The following is a 17,224-nucleotide window of genomic DNA, read 5'->3' as shown; positions in this document are numbered from 1 at the left end:
CCTTCCTCCCAAACGAAGACAACGTCACGCCTTTCGAGACACGCTTAGTTAGGCACGCAATATCCCAGTGTACTACAGACTCTGCGGCTTCACATACAAGCTCATTCTCAACTGTGTCTCGAGAAAATCTCCTAAAATCTATCCATCGGAAAAATATATGAATATCGTAAACATAGTGGTAGGGCAAAGTTTTCTGTTTGAGCTAAATGATACATAAAACTGTGAGTAAACTGAGACAATAAAAAAAGAACTCTGGAATGCCATGGGCGTCACTGTAAAAAAGTCCACTCGTGCCACAATGGAATGGTCTTGAAAATATAAGCCTACAAAAAATCGTAACATCTTTTTATATGTCTTCAGGTGCATGAGCAAACGCGGCAACACGATGGGCGCCAACTCCTCGAAGAAGCCAGAGCCGGAGCCTTCCCTGACCCCCTGGCTGAAGGACGCGTCACTCTACAAACACTCGGTGAGGGGGCGGTGGGGCGAGGGCGGGCTGGCCACAGGGGCGGGGCAGGAACCTCAACAGCCATTCAGATATTAATTCTTTACGACACAATGAAGTTTCCTCGAACATATACAGAATCTAAACTGTCTCATGAGAGTGGCTGTGAAACCAAATTGTGGAGTCCGTTTGGGCGTTGGCTCCCGCGTGTCCATTTCTCCCCTCTGCTCTGCCACACATTCCCAACACCAGTTTTTTTCCTCTCATATGTTACCTATAGCTTACATATGAGAGGAAGAGATAGGTGTTGAGACTGTGTGGCAGAGCAGAGGGGAGGAAAGGACCCACGGGAGACTATGCCAGACCGGTCTCGACATATTTGGAAGACTTTAGTTACATACGTTGAGAAATAGAATATAAATAACAATAATTACGTTCAGAGAAAGAAAAACACTCACTAACTCATTCCCGAGCGGCAAAACATACCCACTCACTCACTCACCCACTCACTCACTCCTACAGGGCATGGCGGCAGAAAAGAACACGAGAGAGAGACATGAAAAATTGATGAATAACAGGAAGAAAGGGAGAAAAAAGATACACAACGACTCTCTGATTGACGGCTTGATGACCTTCAATAAGCTAACAACGTGCCACGGCCCCCGACACGTCCTGCGCAACAGAGGCACATGTTTCGGGATCCTCTGGGCCACCGTCACCCTCCTTCTCTTCGTCGGTCTGATTGTCATCTGCCTAATGCTCATCGAAGGGTTTTTCCAGCGAGATGTTCAGTCCCAGGTAAGTGACAAGGGTGCGAATGGGGGCGGTGTGGTGATTGGATGCTAGGTAAAGATCCAGAAAAGGTGTGAGAAGGAGAAGGTGAGATGAAAAAGTAAACAGGTGTAGGGTAATGGTTGAGGATAAAGTCTGAAAGGGAAATGGAAGGCAAGCGGAGGTGAACGGATGAGTGATTGTAAGTTACGGTAAAGGTATGTATCAGGTGTGAGGGGTAAAACGCATGAGTGAAAGATGCAGGTGTGAGTTGGAAGGAGGATGAATGAAAATTGAGTGGCGGGAAGAATGAATTGAAGGAAAAATACCACACATACACACATCAAATTCTTTCTACAGTGAATGGCGTGAGGAGCAGAAGGTGGGTGTAGGAGATATGGAAAAATAAATAGGAGAATATATGATATAATGGAAAATACATAGCACACTCGCACATACATAGAAATCGAAGTACATGTATCTCAGTGGTTTGAGAGAACGGTAGAAAATGGAAAGAAGGTTGTGGGACGTGTGAACGACCTTATAAAGCATATTAAGTTGAAAAAAAAGTCTTACACCCATTCAAAAGTCGAGCTCCAAGAAGGAACGAGAAAAGAAGGCCGTCGGGTGGCAGAGAAAAAGTAATACATATAAAATTAAATGAATAAAATAAACAAGTGATGAGAGAATGAATGTGTGATGATGAGGTAAAAGTGAGTTTATAATATATGAAAATACACGAGGGAAAATGGGTAATAAGATAGGAGAGGGAGGCTGCGGCGTGGCGGATGCATGAATGATGAGATGAAAGTGAAGAGACGGGGTGAAATAATGAAGACCAAATAAATGAGTGATGACAGGAGTAAACGAAAGAAGGAAACTCACTTTTTCGACCCTTAAACACTCTGCTCTGGTACACAAACGCTATTTCTTTGTCGGAAGAGGATGACTATAACAATTTTGGCACAGTGTCTTTCAAGAGGAGACGATCAAGACACCTCTATACACGAAATTGACCTCTCTTTTAGCTATACTCTTTACTTTTATCTTTTTCTAGGAGTAGCGTATGACAGGTATTTTTTTCTACACTTTTTTATGCCCTTGAGCTGCTCCATTTCCTGTAAAACAAAAAAAGGGTGAATGAAAAATGAGAGAAAATGTTAATAATTGAAAGAGGAGTGACTGTCTTAAAAATTATTGGTCTACTGATCTGGTCTTGTCTGATTTTGCATCGTCTAATCTTTCTTTCTACCATACTATTTGTTTTTTTTTTATTGATTCCGCCACTTCTTTTAACTATGTATTTTTGGTCTGCACTTTCCTTCCACGGTACAGTCGGTTAGTGGCGTCCATTTGTCTCTTTCACGTTTCGGCCAAATTTTTCGTTGCGTTCATTCTAGTTTGACACCGCCGTCTGTCTTTCTTTCTTCTAAATGTCGGCGTTTGTTTAGTTAGTCTGTTCCTTTTACTATCCTTTCCGATGTTCTTTCGTATATCAATTGCTTTTACAGTATAATCTTCTTTGCTTGCTTTGCTTGTTCGCCCTTTCCTTGTACAATGCGTTCGGCTTTTGCTCAGCCTCTCCTTTCATTTCGTAAAGAGGTTTTCCTGTCGCCTTTTACAGCATTTCCTTCTCTCCCACCAGACAACGATGGTTATGGCCCAGGTAACAGGTCTCCCGCTGCCCTCCCTCATCGTGTGCAACCGCGGCTTCTTCTCCAAACAAAAGATGGAAAGTGAGTTTAATTAAATAGTCAATTTGGGCCGTATTTTTAAACATTTCGTCGCCCAAGCACACCTACTTGACAAGGCTTTCGTAGGAGTTTGGGGCATTTCCAGGAGTGGTTTCATGACCCTGGTGGTAGTTTGACCCTTCCTCTGTACCATGAACCTGAAAAAACACTCATTAGAACACGATTGACCCTTCTCTTTGACCTTTAGGAATAGTTGATGTGAGAAGCAAAAGTGTCTTAATACCGACCATAGTCCTAACTTAAGTATTCCCTTCATTGGACCTTCAGCCGTCAACGCGCATTTCTAAAGACTGAAGCATTCCCTGCCATTCCCTCTTTTTCATCAGAGCAAGGAATCAGGCTTTTTAACCCCTATCAACTAACGTGTAATCTAAGTACTCAAAGCTTCTCTGTAGGAGCAGCGAGTAGCGGTCTTTTTTTTTTATCAATGTTTACTTTTTTGTGCCCTTGAGCTGTCTCCTTTGCTGTAAAAAAAAAAAAAAAAAAAAACTTCTCTCTTTTCCTTTCTGCCAGAGGAAGGAATCAGCGACGAGACCGCAAGCTACATCATCGTGGCGGCGCTCCTGTCGAACCTCGTGAATCATGAACTGTTCACCTCGGAGGAGGGACTCAGGATGGTGGAACGGGCCAACTCGGACCTCCAACACATCCTTAGGGACAGGCACATAAGCATCGAACAGCTGATCGCTAAAATATCCTACAAGTACGTGGGAGAAGATAGGATGATAAGGAAAATGAGAAGAAGGTGGAAAAGGAGAAGGAGGAGGAGGAGGAGGGAGAGGAGGAGGAGGAGGAGGAGGAGGAGGAGGAAGAGGGAGAGGAGGAAAAGAAAAAGTAGGAATGCATGCGTCAATATATCATTAAAAGCCTTAATATCAAAATACCAACAAAATAAACACAAAATAAGAAGACAAGCCGCACTTTCAACGTCACTCCACTTTTTTTTTTTTTTTTCCTTCACAGCTGCACAGAGCTCCTCCTGCAGTGCTCGCTCGCAGGCATTCTGGTTAACGCGACCCGGTGCTGTGAGGAGTTCCAGCCCGTCAAGACCATGTCCGGCCTATGCTTCCAGCGCATCGCGGGGCCCAACGACCGCCAGGCCATGGTCGGAGAGTACAGCGGCTTTTCCATCTACACCAGGCTCTTCAAATACGATCTCATGAGTGGGTGTAACTTGCGGCTTCCGAAATCGCTGGATCACACTCTTTTTCACCGTGACCTAGCTGCATTTTCTCTTTCGATCCCTTTTTTCTAAGATTAGCCTACTTGCTCTTGCTCAGGCTTTTTAAATGTGCAAACTCAATTGTTCTCTCACCCTCGCCCCCTCCCGCAGAGTTCACGCCTGAGATGATCGACGTGACGCAGCTGGTTAAGGCCGGCGTGCAGGTCACCGTCACCAGTAACCTCACCTTCCCCGGCTTCATGGTACTGGGCCAGGGCACCATCCTCACCGCTAACGAGCTCACCTCCATCAGCATCTCTCTAACACAGGTATGTAGGTGTGCGTGCATGTATGTAAGTGTGTATGCATGTATGTATGTATGTATGTATGTCTGCACGTATGTATGGCGCCACTATAAACAATTGCCTGCGCCATGACGGGCTCGGGCCGACCATCAGGTCCATATGAATTAGCCTACCGGCACTATAAGCCATATGTAAAAAATAAATAAAAATGTATGTATGATGTATGTATATGTATGTACGCATTTCTCTCTCTCTCTCTCTCTCTCTCTCTCTCTCTCTCTCTCTCTCTCTCTCTCTCTCTCTCTCTCTCTCTCTCTCTCTCTCTCTCTCTCTCTCTCTCTCTCTCTCTTATATTATCGTCAGTTATTTTCTTCAGCGTCTAAAAGCAAAACAGACAAACTCTGGGCCGCGTAAGCCAAGCAAACAGCCCGCCAGCACATTTCCGATCTCTCTTCGGGCACGCGGCCCCCAAGTGAAGACGCTCGGCTGTAGCCCCAAAACCAAACACAGGATTTTTATAAAATACTCTCATTGCAATTTCCACACAAAACTTTTCTCTAACCAAAGGTTTACTAAACTAACCGGACGTAGCCTGACCTGTTCAAGAGTGGGCGCCACATGCCCGCAGAGAGAAGGGAAACACGCGGCGCCGCCCCGTTCGGCATTAACATTGCAATTCGGTCCGCCGCGAAACCCGCCCAAAGAAAAATTAAGTTATGCTAAACAGAACTGCCGGCCAAGAGCCACTCAGTGTAATGTTCTTTGTGGACACACATTTTTGTGAATATCACACACACACATTTTGACTGGAGTAATACTGGATGAAGGCTACCATTTAAATATATTTCTGCATTTTCATATACTAGATGTGAATGTTTTCAATGAAATTTTTGTATATGGTCTCTTTTGGGTTTGGGTCACTCGTGTGTCGCTGTGCCCCGAGAGCTGCTCCCGAAAGACTCCTCTTGGCCCCCGCTCTAAAAAGTTTGCCAGCCTTTGGTCTAAAAAGTAGAGCAAAAGTTGTTTTTATCTGATTTACCGTACTCGGTAAGGAGAAAAAGTTTACAGATCTTAATCATTTCTCACTCTCCTTCCTTCCCGCGGCCAGGTTGACAGAACTCAGGTAAAGACGTACATAGACGTGTCCGAACCGTCATGTGTGAATGCAGAAACTCTAGACTTCAACAAAGACATAGACAGTTTCCTCTCCACCTCAGTCTCTTGCTCCGACGGCGGCTACATGAAATGCTACACCCATATCTGCGACTGCTACAGCTACAGCTACACCATGAGAACCAACGGTGAGGGTCAGGGAGGGGAAGGGGGAGGGGGAGGGCGAGGGGGAGGGCGAGGGCGAGGAGCGTTGATAAGAAAGTAAGTGATCTTGGCCGAGTCATGACCCAAAGTCAACACCTGTAGTTCTGTCACCATAACAGGATTCACTTCTACACCCATTACAGATGAAATATTACACTGCAACAACATGATGAGTGTTTGCCGGTTGTGAACTCTAAGCCACACATGACTACTGGCCTTGGGCATTTACTAGACAATATAGATGTTTGCTGTGGTTGCTGTTTTAATCTTTCTGCATCGACTTGCTCAGCAAACTGCATTACTGCTATTGCTAATGTTGCTATTTCCTTGTTGTGGCGGAAAGAAATCATAATTCAATTCCAGCACCAACTGTAACCACAACAAACGCACCATTCCCAATAAAAGTACATAAATACTACTTGACATTGCTGCAAAACACCTGCGCAGAACACTCTCCCGCAGGACAGATATTGAGCATGGGCAGCAAAGTTTATTTTCTTTTATGCAGAGCAGACCAAGATTTGTAGCATCAACGAGACAATCACGTGTAACATGCACCTCGTCAACGAGATCTCCAAGAAGTTCAGGCTAAACTTTACGGTGGGGCAGTACGACTTCGACGAAAACTTGTCAAACCGAATACGTTCCTGTCTGACGCAAGGTGAGCAGCCACGCTTTGAGGAAATATATGGAGAGAAAGGAAGCGAGCATCATGGATTAAAAAGCAGATAAAGGTCGAAGATATTCTATTAATGATCAACAATTAGTAACGGTCTTTGGCAGGTCACTTCATGCGTAGAACTGACAACAGATGGACATTTAAAGTAACAAAATGGCAATTAGGAACGAGTTAGATTAGGACAAGTTAGAGAGGTGAAATTAGAGTATTTGAAGGAGCAGGATAGATTTTAGAAACATCAGGGAGGTGGAAAACGATAGGAAAGAGGTTTCTCCTCCGATGAGCTGATTATGATTATGCTTATCATCCTCCACGTTCCGTCCACTCCTGTGTGAGGCAGAGACGTTTGTGTACCTCGGTGTCTTGATTGACATTTGAAAAGTAATTATTCTAGTGATGTTTTTGTTCTTACATGTCTCGTGCTCTCTCTTTTCAATACCACCACAACATCCCTCTTACACCCCCCCCACACACACTCATACACACTAACATATGTATTCTACCCTCCCACACACGCTCATACACACTAACACCACTCCCATACGCACACACCATGTCATTTACCCTCCCCCCCACACACACACATACAAACACATGCCCCACCCCCCACACGCACACCACAGCCATGGACAGTTGCAAGCCCGTCTGTGTCGAGCTCACGTACTCCCACGACAGTGAAGTGAGTCCCCTCCGCACCGAACTCTTGCGGAGCCTCTACAGCGACTTCGGCCTGGACGAAGAGTGAGTGATGGCGCTGCGTGCTGGGGATTTTTAGGTTTCGGGGGAAGGGGAAATGTCTTGTTCTACTTAGTGTCAGCAGTGTGTTCCTTAGCCCTTCATCTGTCTCCCTTCCCATAAAAAAATCGTGTGTGTTTAGTGTTAAAGAGGTAGATTAATATTGATAGACAGATAGATAGAGAGAGAGATAGTTTGATAGATAAACAGACAGATAGACAGTTAGAAAGATACATAGATAAATAGATAGTCAGATAGAGATAGAGATAGAGATGGACACATAAGAATGCCTGGCAAAAATATCAATAAAAAAATATAGCTTTCTCTAATTTAGGTTTCAATGCCAACACTCCTACAACAGATACTTTTTTTTGTAGTTTGCATGCCTCCTCACACTGCCAACAACTTACCCTGCCTCTCACCATGCATTACCACAACACTATCTTCTTAAATTAACACTGCTTATCAAGATCATCAACTAACCTAACCTAACACGTATTTAGATCACCCAGACTGGCATCACCCTATAAATATTACCTCTCAAGTCCCTTTTGAAGTGATCTATTAACATCTTATTGATCCTCAGGTGCTAACAGCTTCCCTCAACATCATAACAAGCCTTTTTCTCATTACTAAGTTTTTTCCTCCTTTCCCTTTCCTACAGAACAACCTATGTCTCCGTGGTGACGATCTTTTTCCCCTCCATGAGGTACGGCTCCATCAAGGAGTGGCGGAAAACCTCGATGGACCTTTTAAGTGAGTGAGCGAATGAGTGAGTGAGTGAGTGAGTGAGTGAGTGAGTGAGTAAGTGAGTGAGTGAGTGAGTGAGTGAGTGAGTAAGTGAGTGAGTGAGTGAGTGAGTGAGTGAGTGTGACAAGACGGATAAAGATGAGTAAATATATTCATGCTTAGTTTCCGGTCCCAAACATTTTTAGTATTTCTCCTCACTCTCTTTTCTCTCCCTCCCATTACCAACACTTCTCTCTCTCTCTCTTATACTATCCTCCCATCATTATCTCTACCACTACCATCACTACTACTACTACGTACTACTACTACTACTACAGCCACTACAACAACTACCCCCCTTCTCTTACAGGTGACCTCGGTGGCTACATGGGGTTGTTCCTCGGGTGTAGTCTCATCACCGCCACGGAGCTGTTCATTGCCCTGCTGCACCTCCTCGTCTACCTCGTCAACCGCGTCACGTCCTACATCCGTCCCCACCGATACCCGCCCGTTCAACCCGGCTATCCAAACCACCGCATCACCATCTCCGTCACGCCCTTCCACCCGCGTTGAGGTTGTGGTCCGGTGTGTTGTGTGGTTGCAAGTGATGGTGTTGGTTGGTGTTGGTAGTGATTGGTGATGATGGTGGTTGTGGTGGTGTAGGGTTGTTGTGGTTCTAGCTAGGTTGTGGTAGTGAGTAGTGGGTAAAGTAGATGACTGTGCTGGTGGTTGCCGGTTGTGGTGGGTGGTTGTGTTACGTGCTTCTGGTTGTAGTGGTATAAGATTGTTGTAGTTCCGGCTGGGTCGTGGTAGTGACTTATGGGAAATTTAGCGTGTTGTGGTAGTAGTGGTTAGAGGTTGTAGTGTGCCCTGTTGTTTATGGTGGTAGCCGAGGATTGTATTCAAACTGTGGCGTATGTATTCTGGAAATATGGGCCGTGGTTGTGGTAGTGTTTTATAGTGAAATTTAAGTGTGGTAGTGTTAGTAATATCGAATTATAATATGTGTTGTTCTAGGTTGTGGTAGTATTGCCGTTGTGGTTGAGGAAGATCAGAAGTGTGGGTAATGCGGGTTTGGGATATAGGTATCGTTAATCCTTATAAGTGAAGAAAACTACCTCAACAACAACCAGCATCAAAATTAAGGATGGAATTATAATGTGTGTTGTTCTAGGTTGTGGTAGTATAGCCGTTGTGGTTGAGGAAGATCAGAAGTGTGGGTAATGCGGGTTTGGGATATAGGCACCGTTGATCCTTATAAGTGAAGAAAACAACCTGAACAACAAGAAGCATCAATATAAAGGATGGAATTATAATGTGTGTTGTTCTAGGTTGTGGTAGTATTGCCGCTGTGGTTGCGGAAGATCAGAAGTGTGGGTTATGCTAGTCCGAGATATAGGCACCGTTGACCCTTACACGTGCAGAAAAGAAGCATCAAAATAAAGGCTGGACACATGAGAGGAGTAATAAATATTTTCCCTCATCCCTGTAATTACTGATTCACTCTGCTGCGCGTGGTTCCGGGTTAATCAATAGTTCATTACCGAGCAAAACACTGTAACCTTGAGGCGCCCGGTAAAAATAATGCTTTAAATAGAATATAGAATCCATTTGTTGCTTTTTTTTTTACAGTAAATGAAAGAGCCCAAGGGTAAAAAAAAAAAAAAAAAAAAAAAAAAAAAGAAACCACGCAAATCACTTCTATAAAAAAGAGTTAAGAGGAGTGGCCAAAAGAGAGGTCAATTTATGTTGCTGACTTTTGTGAATTATTAAAGGAATATATGCGTATAGTAACGACTGGAAGAATAAATGGATTGAATGTTTGAATTTAATGTATAAATGTATGTCCGTTTGTATGTATGTACGACTCTATGAAAGTGTGATGTATGTGACCACCACCTAAATGAACAACACTAAAATCACCAATGGAAAAATAACTTAGATGAAAAAAAAAAAAGCCGAAAGGAGACGAAAAAAAAGAAGTAAAAAGGAGAATTTGTGTCATGAAGTGAACAAAATAGAGAGAAAAAATACGAGACAGGTAGAAATATGTGTATGTCTGTAACGGCCACTTAATATTAACACAGCCAAAATTAACAATGAAACAAAAACAGCTGAAAAGAAGAAAAAAATAGAACAAAAAGAGGCAAAAAAAGCGGAGAAAACAAAACAAACTAAAAAGGAGAATTTGGGTCAAAAAGTAAAACATAAAAGAGAGAAAAGAAACGAAACAAAGAGAAATAAATATAGCTACAGAGTGAAAAAGTGAAGTGTACAAAAAAAAATGAAACTCAACAGGTAAAGAGAAAAAAACTAAAAACAAAATCATATTAGAGAAGAAAGTCGGATCAGGAAGTGAACGCAGTGGGGAGCGAAAATAGAGAAAAGAGTTTTATTTAGCGAAGAGAAAACAGGAAAGAAAAAAAAGAGGAAAGTCATTGGTGAAAAAATGAAACTAGGAAAATAAAATAAAGGGAAAATCCGGTGATGAAAGAAAAGTAATGATAAAGAAAATAATAAATAATAAAAGAAATAAAGAACGTAAAAATCATAAAGAAAGTTCGGTGAGGAATCAAAGAAAACGAGACAGAGCAAATAAAAAAAAAATAAACGGGGAAAAAAACAAGAAAACAATAACACAAATTTAGAGAGAAAGAAAAGAAACGAGAAATAACAACAAAAAAACAAAACTCACAGATACACAAAAGAAAAAAGAAAAAAAAACACTAAAACGAACGAAAAACAACAACAGAAAAACAATATCACAGAAAATAGAGAAAACACACACACCAAAAAAAAAAAAAAACATGAAACACAAAAAACACAACTTACACACACACTAAAAAGAAAAGTAAAAAAAAGAAAGAAAAAAAACTAAAACGAAAACCCCCCAAAAAAAGGAGAGAAAGAAACTTGGCTCAGGAAATAAACAGTGGCGAGCCGCGGAATGGACCCAAAGTGTGGACGATTTGAAGCCAATGGCCGTCAAGAGACCAAAGCAATGTCTCGCAGGCCATAGCGCAGTCCACGGGGGAGGGACGACGGCGGGAAGGGAAAGGGAAAGGGAGAAGGAAGCGACAGGAAAAGAGAGAGCGATGGGGTGGAGGCGGAAGAGGAGGAGGAGGAGGAGGTAGGAGGAGTTAAGAGAAAGGTATATATGGGGGTAAGTTAGTGGCGTCAAGTTACTCACTGGAAAAGGAAGGAAAGGGAGGAAGGAAGTGAAAGGGAGAGGGTGATAGAGAGACACCAATGGAGAGGAGATGGGAAAAGGGAGGGGTGTCTGGAGGCTTGGCTTGGGAATGTGAAGGAGAGATAAGGAGAGAAGGTGATGAAGAGGAGGAAGAGGAGGGAGGAGAAGGGAAAAGGATAGAAGACAAGGGAGGCAAAGAGAAGGAGCAATGGAGAGGAGGCAGAGTAAGAGAAAGGAAAAGGATATAAGAAAGGGAGCCAAAAGGAGGGAGCGATGAAGAGGAGGAATAGGAGGAGAGGGAGTAATTGGGAGGAGGAGGAGAAGGGAGAAGAATGGAAGGAATAGGAGCAAAAGAGGAGAGAGCGATGCAGAGGAGAAAAAGAAGGAGAAGGGAAAAAATATGAAAATAATTGGAACTTAAGAGTGAGCGATGGAGAGGAGGAAGAGGAGGAAAAGGGAGAAGAATGGAAGGAATAGGAGTAAAAGAGGAGAGAGCGGTGCAGAGGAGAAAGAGGAGGAGAAGGGAAAAGATTGAACATAACTGGAACTAAAGGAGTGAGCGATGGAGAGGAGGAAGAAGAGGAGAAGGGAGAAGAATGGAAGGAATGGGAGCCTGGCGCACGTACTCGAGGTCAGCCACTGGAGAAGAAGGGAAGGTGAGAAGGGTAAGAGGATAGAAAGGAGAGAAGGATGGGGATGAAGTGGAGGAGAAGGAGGGATAGGGAGGAGGATGAAGAGGATTTAATTTGTGTATAGCTAAACATTTTTTTTTCCACATCACATCCTTAACTTAACCACCACACAACACCTCCACCTTCGCCTCCACCTCCACACAGCCCCTCCACATCTACCACAAACACCACCACTCCACATCCCATTCCCTCCACCCCTTTACCAGCTCTATCGCCACCATTACCGAGGTCACTCCACACCGCTTGGCCCTCCCCTCTCACCAGTCCTATCACGCACCACCACCACCACCACCACCACCACAGAGCCACTATTTCAGCCACACAACTCGTCCACTCCTTTCCGCGCCACGCCGACACTCACCGTTCATTACATTACTTCGAGTCTGCGCCCCCGACAACGACACACACACACACACACACACTAACTCTTGCATGGTCACCTGTTCACGGCAACCTCCTCTCAATACACCTGACCTCACCTCTCCTCCCTCGCACCTCACCTGCTTTCCTCTCTACCTGTAAGCCCTAAAGGTGTAAGCATCAGGTAATTAATATTCTCCAGGTGAGCACAATATATGGCAATTTTTTGTTTTCGTAAGTAAAAAGAAAGAGAACAAGAGGAAAGTCAGAGGTGAAAAAGAGGAAAATCCAGCGATGAACGAAAAAGTAGTAAAAAAAAGAAGGTCATCAAAATATAAAGTAACAAAACGGGTAGAGCAAAGCCATACAAATAAATGCAAATAAAAATAAAACAATAATACAGAAATTGAAAGAGAAAAAATGGGAAATAATAATAAGAAGAAGCAGACTATAAGCTTTTTGGGGTGATAGACGTGAAATAAAAAGGAATAAAAACCAAGACAATATTGCAAAGGCGTAGCTAATATACAACACACAATCACATAATATAAACAAAAGATCAAATCCTTCTAGACACAGACGATCCCAGAGTCACGTATATAAACTGAGGGATTGATTGAAAGTTTATTGTTGCAAGTAAAAACAACAAAGGAGAAGGGAGGAGCATGCCATCCCAACCCCCAGGCAATACAGAGTGTGATTATACAACTAAGGATACATGTGGAAGTCTATTTAAAGAGGTATCATCATGAATCCTACCAAGACCGAGACCAAGAAGCCAACGAGCGACCCTTGAGTCTCCAGAGCAACGGGATAAATAACGGGGCAGGAATCACTTCCCGCCCCTACCCTCATCACATTAGCTGTCCTCCCGAAGCACATTATCCAGCCGTCTCTCTTCATTACGCCGCCTCCCCCTCCTGCCGCCCCTTCTGCTGCCGCCCCTCGCACACGACTTACTACTCACCAGCGCCCATATTCTGTCCATCTCACTAATGCAAGAGTTGACTAGTGTGCTGTGTCTTCGCCTACTTATTCCTCCTCGTTTCGTTTTTATTTTAAGGTGTATTTAGGCTTCGTTAAAATCTGTCCATCTCACTAATGCAAGAGTTGACTAGAATTGTGTCTTTGCCTATTCTCTGCTCTCTTTATTTATTTTTGAGGTGTATTTTGGTCTCATTAAAATCTGTCCATCTCACTAATGCAAGAGTTGACTAGAGTTGTGTCTTTGCCTATTCTCTGCTCTCTTTATTTTTTTTAAGGTGTATTTTGGTCTCATTAAAATCTGTCCATCTCACTAATGCAAGAGTTTACTAGTGTTGTGTTTTCGCTTACTTATTCTCCTCTCTTTATTTTTATTTTAAAGTTTGTTTAGGTTCCATTAATATCTGTCCATCTCACTAATGCAAGAGTTGAAAGAGAATGTGTTGTCTCTTCCCCTCCTCGTCTCTGTCACTTCCCTCCTCTGTTTTTACTTTTTTGTCAAGCTTTCCTTACGCCTTACCCTGTTATGTCCGTCTCCCTAATGCAAGAGTTAATTAAAGTTTTGTGTTTTCGCTCACTCATTTCACTGTTACTTCCTTACTCTATAATTCAAAGGTTTTAAGGTGTCCCTGCGTCTGTGTTTCTACGTTTGTTTCTAGATCGTCTTTTTTCTGTTTTTTATGAGTCTTTTTATAGTTTTTTAAGATCTCTTTTTAACCTCTATTTCTACGTCTCGCGGCTCTCAGGATGGAAGTATTAAGGTAACCAACACGAGACAAAACAGGCTATTATGAGCTATTTGAGATTTGTCTATTTAATTATTCATCTGTTTGCTTTCCTGGTATTTTTGGAGTGAGGTCTACGCATTTAATTAGAGTATTCTTTCGTATTTTATCATCGACTCACTAATAAAAACAACCAACTTCTATTTACTGTATATTTTCTGTATTTACTACTTTCTCGACTCTCTCACACTTTATATTTTCACTACTTACACGTTTTTACAGGCAGGAGATGAAAAGGATATGGACCAAATAACAAACAAACAAACAGACACACACAAAAAAACATCAGGCCATATTTCAGTTATAGAAAAGGAAAAAGAAAAGTTATCGACCAGACGTATCCTACCCATATATCTTCGTCTCCCGTGTGCGTTCTCTCTCTCTCTCTCTCTCTCTCTCTCTCTCTCTCTCTCTCTCTCTCTCTCTCTCTCTCTCTCTCTCTCTCTCTCTCTCTCTCTCTCTCTCTCTCTCTCTCTCCTCTCTCTCTCTCTCTCTCTCTCTCTCTCTCTCTCTCTCTCTCTCTCTCTCTCTCTCTCTCTCGCCTTGTAACCTTTTTCTCTGTTCCTACCAACGTATAGAGAGAGACTTTCCATCTTCACCTCTCCTCCCGAAATTGACCTCTCTTTTGGCCACTTCTAAACTTATTTTTTATAGGGGAAGTGATTAACGGGCTTTTTTTTTCTCATTATTTTCTTATTTTTATCTTGAGCTGCTTCCTTTACTGTAAAAAATCCCTCCTCTCTTTCTCTCTCCACTACCACCTGCCTCTCTTCGCCTTGTACTCATTCTTCATCTTTCCTATATACAGCTTGGATCCTCGGTTCCTCACCCCTTCTCTTCCTCTCTTGTTTTCTGCTATACCTGTCTTCTTCCTTGACCTCACACCACCTAGCACACATCGCCTTGCACCCCATCTCTCACTCCTCTCTCTATATCCTCTGCATCCTCGGTTCCTCACTCCCGCACTCCCTCTCTCCCTCTCTCTCTACCTATCTTCTGCCTTGACCTCACAGCCTACCTCACATCGTCTTGCACCCCCTCCCTTATTCCTCCCTATATACAACTTGCATCCTCGGTTTCTCACCCCTCTCTCTCCTCTCTCTACCTATCTCCTGCCTTGACCTCACAGCCTGCCTCACCTCGCCTTGTCGCCCCCATCCCTCACCCGCGCCGGCAAAGGTTATTACAGTACAAAGATAAATGGAATGGACACAGAAAATATGAGACGTGACTACTTTTCTTTCGCTCTTTTTTTCCCTCTCTTTCTCTTCCCCTCTCTTCCTCTTTTTCGCTCTCGCTCTCCCTCTTCTTTTTTCTGTCTGTCTGTCTGTCCGTCTATCTGTCTGTCTCTCTCACTTGTATTTATTATTATTATTAGTATTAGTATTAGTATTAGTATTAGTAGTTGTAGTAGTAGTAATAATAGTAATAGTAGAAATAAATAAAGACAATTAGCAAATATTAATGGTAAAATACTCATGACCTTTCTCCTCCTTAGACCTTTTATGTGTGTGTGTGTGTGTGTGTGTGTGTGTGTGTGTGTGTGTGTGTGTGTGTGTGTGTGTGTGTGTGTGTGTGTCCAGCTGTCGGTAAGTGGTTTAGTCGCCCCTCGCCGGACGCAGTTTGAGGGCCAATTGGTGTATCTGTTCCCTGCTCTGTTTCCTATTATGAAGAGGGGGCAGGCACTCTCTCTCTCTCTCTCTCTCTCTCTCTCTCTCTCTCTCTCTCTCTCTCTCTCTCTCTCTCTCTCTCTCTCTCTCTCTCTCTCTCTCTCTCTCTCTCTCTCTCTCTCTCAACCATTTAATTTATATTTTTTTATTCTTCCGTAATTTCCTTATCTTTTCTTTTTTCTGCATTTTCTTTCATTCATTCATATTTTTCAGTTTTTTTTTGTTTCATTCTTTCTTTGTCTCGCTTTCTATTACTTGTTTCGTTTGTTCATTCTCAATCTCAACCATTTTCTATATTTATCTTATTTTTTTTTCTTTCTTCCTTCCTTCATTCATTTCTTCATTCTTTCTTTCTTTCACTCAATTATTTCCTTCAGTCATCTTTTCTTTCTTTCATTCTTTCTCTTGTTCATTCGTTCATCCATTCTTTTCTTTCTTTTTCCTTCTTTCTTTCTCTTTTACCTTCTTCCCTTCTCTCTTTAATTCCTTATTCTCGCTTTCATCTTTTCGTTCATTCTTTCTCTCTCTGTCCCATATCCTCAACCCATCCCCTCGATCTACATTCTACCACACACCTCAAACGATACTTTTCACCCAATTAGCTTCACCACACCGATAAACCACAAAGCAATCATCTCTCCCTTCTTTGCCCTCCCTTCCCATACTTTCCGATCCTTTCCTCCCCTGTCTATGCACCTTTCGCCCTCTTTTCTAGTTAAACACAACAGCAGCCCCTCAAACCATCCACCGTTATGAGCGTTAATGGCTAATTGTCCGCTAATGATCCGTGTTTCTCAATCGAGGCGGGAAGGGTTGAGGTACAGGTGACGGGGCGTATACCTGTCAGAAGTCCCGATAAAGTTTAAAAGGCGAAGGGGAGGGAGAGCAAGTGAAATTGGAGGTGTAAAGAAGGGGTGGGAAGTGGTTGTCATTATCGCTGTGTGCTCTTTAGTAACTGACTGACTGACTGACTGACTGGTTGGCTGATTGATTGACTTGTCTGACTTGATAACTTTGGTGTGTATAAGTGAGTGGCTGAGTGAGTGTGTGAGTGAGTGAGTGACTGACTGACTGATTGACTTACTGGTTTAATGCCTGACCTGATAACTTTGGTGTGAATGAATAAGTGAGTGAGTGAATGAGTGTGTGAGTGATTGAGTGAGTAAGTGAGTGAGTGAATGAGTGAGTGACTGACTGTCTTACTGGTTTAATGACTGATCTGATAACTTTGGTGTGAATGAATGAGTGGATGAGTGAGTGTGTGTGTGTGTGAGTGAGTAGGTGAGTGGGTGACAAACTGATTAACTGGATGGCTGACGGATTAAAGACCTTTGATGTGAATACCTAAGTGGATGAGTGGATGAGTGTGTGAGCGAGTGAGCGAGTGAGCGATTTAGAGATTATAATTATTTCACTTGACGAAACGAAAGAGTAAAAGAGCGATTCCGAAACAACTTGTGAATTCAGTGTAACTTTCGTGTTCTTTTCTTTCTGTCTATCTCTCTGCTCCCCCTCCTCTTCTTCCTCCTCCCTCTCCCTCTCTCTCTCTCTCTCTCTCTCTCTCTCTCTCTCTCTCTCTCTCTCTCTCTCTTGACCTGAACACAATCCTCCTCTTCTCCCCTTCCCTCCTCCCCCTTCCATTTCCT

At 43.0% G+C, this 17,224-nt stretch overlaps 2 protein-coding genes across 2 annotated transcripts; both read left to right on the top strand.

Annotated features, from left to right (window-relative positions):
* The first annotated feature begins 983 nt into the window (after positions 1-983).
* LOC127001433 (uncharacterized) lies at positions 984-7,761 on the top strand. The gene is made up of 8 exons (XM_050865961.1): positions 984-1,243; positions 2,862-2,952; positions 3,969-4,133; positions 4,304-4,461; positions 5,546-5,738; positions 6,263-6,415; positions 7,057-7,174; positions 7,755-7,761. Exons 1-8 carry the CDS (start codon positions 1,013-1,015, stop codon positions 7,759-7,761), a joined length of 1,116 nt encoding a protein of 371 aa, XP_050721918.1. The 5' UTR covers positions 984-1,012.
* On the top strand, positions 3,490-4,263 carry LOC127001823 (uncharacterized). Its single transcript, XM_050867025.1, has 2 exons — positions 3,490-3,673; positions 3,934-4,263. The coding sequence occupies exons 1-2, from the start codon at positions 3,585-3,587 to the stop codon at positions 4,223-4,225; spliced, it is 381 nt and encodes a 126-aa protein (XP_050722982.1). The 5' UTR covers positions 3,490-3,584; the 3' UTR covers positions 4,226-4,263.
* Positions 7,762-17,224: the final 9,463 nt, after the last annotated feature.

Source organism: Eriocheir sinensis, chromosome 21 (genome assembly GCF_024679095.1).
Source record: "Eriocheir sinensis breed Jianghai 21 chromosome 21, ASM2467909v1, whole genome shotgun sequence".
In the NCBI taxonomy this organism is placed as follows: Eukaryota; Metazoa; Arthropoda; class Malacostraca; order Decapoda; family Varunidae; genus Eriocheir; species Eriocheir sinensis.
Note: the sequence above shows the minus strand (reverse complement) of the source record. Positions and strands in the feature narration are given on the sequence as shown.